General features: G+C 51.5%; 1 protein-coding gene across 1 annotated transcript in view; it reads left to right on the top strand.

Annotated features, from left to right (window-relative positions):
* Positions 1-295: 295 nt before the first annotated feature.
* The window catches only part of ATP1A1 (ATPase Na+/K+ transporting subunit alpha 1), a 32,429-nt gene continuing 26,724 nt past the window's right edge, over positions 296-6,000 (top strand). The window contains exon 1 of the mRNA XM_005901993.3: positions 296-592. Coding sequence (XP_005902055.1) covers positions 581-592 — 12 coding nt within the window. The 5' untranslated portion in view covers positions 296-580. The remainder of the gene's footprint in view (positions 593-6,000) is intronic.

Here is a 6,000-nt window from a genome sequence, read left to right as displayed (position 1 = left end):
GGCCGGTCACGAGGGACGCGGGAGCTGCATGGCCGCCGAATCCCCGCTGCCCAGCCAGCCGGGGCGCCCAGCAGAGGCACGGTCTCGGCCGCCCGGGACGTGGGCACGCGCGCCCCACGCCCCGGCGCCCTCCTGCCTGGAGCCCTGGCCGGTCGCAGCCGGCACGGCCCCGGCCTGGGGGTGGGGTTGGGGCGGGGGGCGGAGCCAGGCCCGTGGTCGGTGTCAGGTTGCTCCGGTAACGGTGACGTGCCTGGCGTGGGCGGGGCTAGCACGCAGGTTGCATATTTTAGGAAGTGAGGAGGAGGCGCGGGCTTGAGCTGCGGCGGGGTCTGGGGCTCAGAGCAGCGGCGGGAGGAGGCGGACACGTGGCAGCAGCAGCAGAAGCAGCCCCGGCGGCGGCGGCGGCAGAAGGCATCGGCCCGAGCCGCCTGCCGTCTTCCCTCCTTCCCGCCTTGCGGCAGCCCTAGCTCCTTCCTCTTCGCTCCCCCGGCCGCGCTTGCTTGGCCGGGAGCCGCTCTCTTCTTTTCTCTCTCATTCTCTGAACAGAAGGACCCGGCTCGGGGCGCACACCACCTCAGCTATGGGGAAGGGGGTGAGTGTCGGGCGAGCCAGGGGGGGGCGCGGGGAGCCCTGGTCGGGAGGCGGAGGAATGGGAGGAAGTCTGGAGGGCGACCGCAGCCGGCGGGAGGCGGAGGAGGAGGAAGCGGCGCAGCGCGGAACGGGTTGGCAGAGCGGCGAGGCTTAAAAGGCGACGCACTTTGGAAATGGAGGGAGTGCGGTAATGAGGGGCGGACGGGGAAAGAGAGCGCCGAGGGGCCGGAGCGCGGCAGCCCCGGGCGGAGCGCGGCAGCCCCGGGCGGAGCGCGGCAGCCCCGGGCGGAGCGCAGACCCTGAGGGTCTGCGGGCCCCCGAGGCCGAGCGCGCCCGGGGTCTGAGGCTCCTGGAGGCGGCGCTTGGGAGCCGCCGGCTCTGGAGGAGAAGGAGGGAGCACGGCAGCCGGGCGGCCCTCGCCGGGAGCGGGCCGCCGGCGGCATCCCCAGCCCGCTCCTTCCCTCCCTCCTTCCGCCCGCCCTCACCTCGCGTCTCTCGCCTTCCTTTCTCCCTCCGCCCTTCTCGCCGGGAGGAAAGGCGTGCTCCTCCCCTTCCCCTGTGGGCGCTCTGCCCGGCCGGTTCCCGGGCTGCGGTTCCCGCCGCGGCTCCGGCCCGGGCCCTAGGGGGCTTGCTATGCGGGGCCGGCCTTGGGGTCCTAGGCTCCTCCTGGAGGCCCCAGGGTTTATCCAGTTGTCCGCAGAGGCGGCCGCCCTCCCCCAAAGGGTAAAAAAAAACAAAAACTGGCTTCCCCTTAGTGTGGAGCCGGTCGGGCGGGCTGGTGCCAGAAAGGGTGTGCCTTCGCTCTAGGATGGCCTTGAAGGTATACTTTTGAGAGCTTTGATGGGCCACTTTCCATAAACACGGGATGCACTCGGGGCAGCTTGAGCAACAGGAGTGGTCATCTTGATGGTGGGGAGGGTGAATGTAGATTTTTTTGGAATAGCCTGGAAGGAGCACGGGCTGATCCACCAGTGTCTCCGGATACTATAAATACGAAAAAAGGAAGGGAAGCGAGGACAGTACAGGTTAGGAGTGTCTACGCACGGAAGAGAGATTCTAGAAGGAACGAATCTCCTCCCCGGGCAGGAGAGAGTAGCACTGTGGGATTACCAGAACGACAGCTGGTTCCTGCATTTTTGTAACTCAGTTAACTTATAGGCCCGAGGCCAAAGTCCAGTCGAGAAAAGTTTATACAAAATGACGATCAGAAGTATCAATTGATGGGATAAAATGACCAGGTCGTGAGAATACCGGTAGGAGAGCATCCCCTCCATTGTGTCCAGGGCTTGCACGCTGTCCGGCGCTTAGTAGGACTTTGAAGGGTCTGAGGGCTCCTCCGTGTGGAGTGAGTGATGGGGGAAGAGGGAGGGTTCATTCTTTGGGGACTCTAAATGGATTTTGAAGGAGGTCATTGAAAGGTTTGGACCTGGTGGAGAAGGGAAGGAGAAGTGGGAATGCACAGCTTGAATCTTTAAAAAGCATAAGATGTGGAGGGCTGCTGGCTCAGGTCAAGTAGCTGAAGAGAACTGAGCGCCAGCCTCTGTCCTCGGGGGTGCAGACTGGGTTAGTGGCCTGTGCTGGTACACACCGTCAAACCCTAGGTCATTCCAGTAAACAGGCTCTTAAAAGCTCATTTCTATGTCTCTTCTTCAGAAAAAGAGTTGATTTCTGGAGCCGCACGTTACTTATTGCAGGACTGTAGAGCCTCCTAGATATGTACCCGAGCTTGGCGTAGGAAGGTGAAGGGATTTGCTCAAGGTCAAATGGTTGGTTCGTGACACACCAGATGTCCCTGATTCGTGAACAGCCTGTAGTGTCCAAGCTTAATGCTCCTTAACAATGACTTATATGCAGAACTCTAAAGTTATTTTTCAGATGAAACTGGGGTGTTTGTTATGTTGGATTAGTGAAAGATGTTTCAGTAAATTATGTCCATAGACCTGTATGTCCCTTGGGTAACCACACACTTGCACAGTAGTGGTAAAGATAACAGCGTACCTGGGCTGTGGAGGTTCAACCTTTATGTCTTATGGATTCTAATAACATGTCTAGGGGCTAGCAAACCCAAAGCTGGAATTGTAACTGGTTAACACAGGCTGATATTGCTGCTTATCTGCTGGGTTGTCATTAGTATTTTGAGTACTCTGATGAATTGAACATTAGGGAGGGGGTGTGTGTTTGTGTTGTGGTGGTGGTGGGGTGTGTGTGTGTGTGTGTGTGTGTGTGTGTGTGTGTGTGTGTTCTGGTGGTGGTGGTGGTGGTGGTGGTAATTCTCCTGGGATAAAATAACTGCTTTTGTCCCTAGTGACTTACTCTGATAGTCCAAATGTTCAGAAGGATATTTTATGCTGAAATGTTGGGATTTTTCCACATGGGGATTAACATGTGGGTGGAGTGGTGACTAAAGCCCTGCTGATAATTGGTTAACCAGGAAGCCTGTGCTGGCAGCTAATTTTTAAGGTCATTGTTCATTTCTTCCCCTCCTCTTCCCACTACTGTTGGGGGCCCAGGTTTTGACTGTATTTCAGGTGATTTTAGTTCTCCTTAAAAAATCGATCTCCTAAGCTTTGGGTAATGAAATGAAAGAACCAGCTCCTGCTGAATCATTCTTGGATGAAATAGGATTTTGTCCTTTTTTTTTTTTTCATACTGGCTGCTTTTGCCAGTGACTTGGCTTAAATCCGCAGCTCGGCCTACCACCCACAATTCTTTAGCCAACCAAAGATACACAAGAAACTTTCTTTTTCTCAAGTTTACAGAAGACCAGGGTGGGGAGGAGGGATGTCACCAGGCCTTTCACCGCAGTTCTCCATTGTTAGAGTATTAACTTAGTTACCTGGAAAAGAAACCATAGCTTATAGCTTATGGGTAGAGATGTAAAGAGGAGCTGGGGAGAAGGTGCAGGTGGAGGTTAAACAAGGTATACACGTGTCAGCAGAAACCCTGGTTGCAGGGTCACACTGTCAGCTGCCCTTTTGGAGCTCAACTTGAAAGTGACTGAATCTCCTATGGCTGCTGTAAAGCCAGTACTTTGGACTGAAAACATCATAAGGCAGAGTTCTCAGGATGGAAAGTTGCCTGGGCCCAGCCAGAGAAGAAGGTTGGGGTTGCATCAGACCCTTTGCCTGTCAAGTGTTCAGTGTATATGAGTGTGATTTTTTTTTTCCCCCTGCCACCTCCCCCCCCCACCCCCGCTTTCTGTACCCTGCTGCTGCTCTGAGGGTGTATTCTCTTTGGGAAACTTACTGTTAGTTAATTTGTAGTTTTCTCTGCCAGTAAGTTTGTAACACTCTGGTGACTCACCTTTGGGTGGGAGGGTAGGAAAGGGGAGGTCTGCATCATAAATCTGAGAAGATTGAGAGTAGGCTTGGCCTGACAACCCCCCCCCCCAAAAGGAGGGGGAGGAATTTTTAAAAACCTAGTAAAATGTTTAGGCAGGTGAAGAGTAAAACTTAAAATATCCAGCCCACACCCTCTGCCCAAGTGTTAATCTTAAGTTGCATTTTAAAAAGAAAAAAGTGGATTCAACCTTACATAGCCCATCCATTCTGCACCCCAGAACCCTTTTAGAGCATTGATTCCTGGTTATTTTAGCAACAAATGAATAGATTAGTGACTCTCTGTTCAGTCAGGCTGTGTTCTTTAACAGAATATATCCAAATTTAAGAATGACGGTGGGTTTAAAGATAATTTTCTTGAAAGGAGATTGTGTGGAAAAGTAAAACTAGTTTCTTTATTTAAAACAAAAAAGGTTTTTAAAGCCCCGAAGCGTCAGTTTCTCATCTGACCCTTAGCTAGAGTACTCACCCAAGTGACATCAACTCTGTTCGGTTTAGAGTGCAGGGCAAGTGAGAGTGGCACCTGTTATTGTTGGGCTTTGGGCATTGAGAGATCAAACATGTATCAAGTATGGGTTTGTGCTGTTCACCAGTTAGTCTTAAGCCTTTTCAAAACTAGAAAACAGTTTTTCTTTCACCTGAAAAAAAGAAAAATACTGAGGGTTGGAAAGAATGGAAAGTATTATGAATTACCCTCTCCGGGGAGGCCAGGTGAAAGTGTCAGTGGACTCTGCTGGGGTGATGGCTTTTTAAGTTCTCTTCTACTTTCACTTTTCAGGTAAAAGGCTTTACACTTTCAGAGTCTTGGTCAAGGTCGTATGAAATGAAATGGGCTTTTCAGCCCTCTGTGAGGGGTGGGAGGACGAACATTTGTGCCGTGGTGCCTCCTCCTAGCTGCCCAGGGCCCTCTGCCAGCCAGCAAGCCAGAAGAAGAAACACGAGCGTCAGATCAGATGGCCTCACAGTAATCAGAGTGGCTGCTTTTGGCCAGCACAGCGCTGGGCAGAATGTTTCCCCGGCCCTGCCAGAGCTGTCCAGTTCTGGATTCCGCTGAAATTATAGGTCCAGTAAGTGATAATGTGAAGGACAGAGACTTTCAAAATCCACTAACTGTTTTCTTAAACTCATCTTCGTTTATGTATTTTTGGAAAAGGAGACGTAACCAAATCAGGCTTGAACTTTCTCACGTTGCTATGAATCGAGTGTGTGTGTGAGAGGAAGTGTATTCTTTGGCTGGAGTCGGAGGGAGACTATTCCTCTGCATATGAGTCACCTCCTTAGTTGTGCTTAAATCTGTCATCAGGAATCCACAAGAAGTTCTTCATTTATTTGACTGATGTTTGAGATAGCAGATTCTGTCAGAGAGAATAGAAGCACCCCACTCTACCCCCCAACCCACCCTGCAGTTTTTCTCTCTGGTTTCATATGGATCCTGAGCCAAGGGAATTTTGGCCAGTAGACCCCATTCCTTAGTTCCGTTGTGACTTGACAGTGAATTATATCTGAACGTTAATTAGTTCTGTATCTGGTTTTATTCAAACCCTGTTTAGTAACAGCTAGTAGATTTTTTTCTGTTGGTGATCTGAAAAGTGGATCCTGGATGCTTGTGCTTTGGTCTTTGGGACCTGCCTTGTTTTCAGCGTTCAGGTTTCATGGATCAGGGGGACTTGGTTCTTAGTTTGTCTTTCCCGTTTGTCCGTATGGTGAGGGCAGAGCCTCATGCACTTTGGAGTGTTATCATCTTGCATTTTTCTTTTATCCTCCATATGATGCTTCTATGGTGCCATATTGGTTTTGTTTCAACTCACGGGGCATTTCTCCAGGTTATCACTGCCTTTGTTCTTTTCAGCCCTACAGCTATATTACTTCCCACCCTAGGCTTCGGGGTACCAATTGAGGGGAGTGATCAGGACTTTGGAAATTAATTCAGTCTGCTTTTAATGCTTGTGCCAGTTGTTAGTCCATGGTCTCTCAAACCAACAACTTCGTTTGAGTAGCACTAGCCAGAGTGGTCTGACAAAATGAGAAAAGAGATGAGGAGGGCAGCAAATGGGGGGAATAGGCAGAATAT

This window comes from Bos mutus, chromosome 3, assembly GCF_027580195.1.
Source record: "Bos mutus isolate GX-2022 chromosome 3, NWIPB_WYAK_1.1, whole genome shotgun sequence".
Classification (NCBI taxonomy): Eukaryota; Metazoa; Chordata; class Mammalia; order Artiodactyla; family Bovidae; genus Bos; species Bos mutus.
The sequence above is the reverse complement of the archived record's forward strand: the minus strand, read 5'-3'. Positions and strand labels throughout refer to the sequence as shown.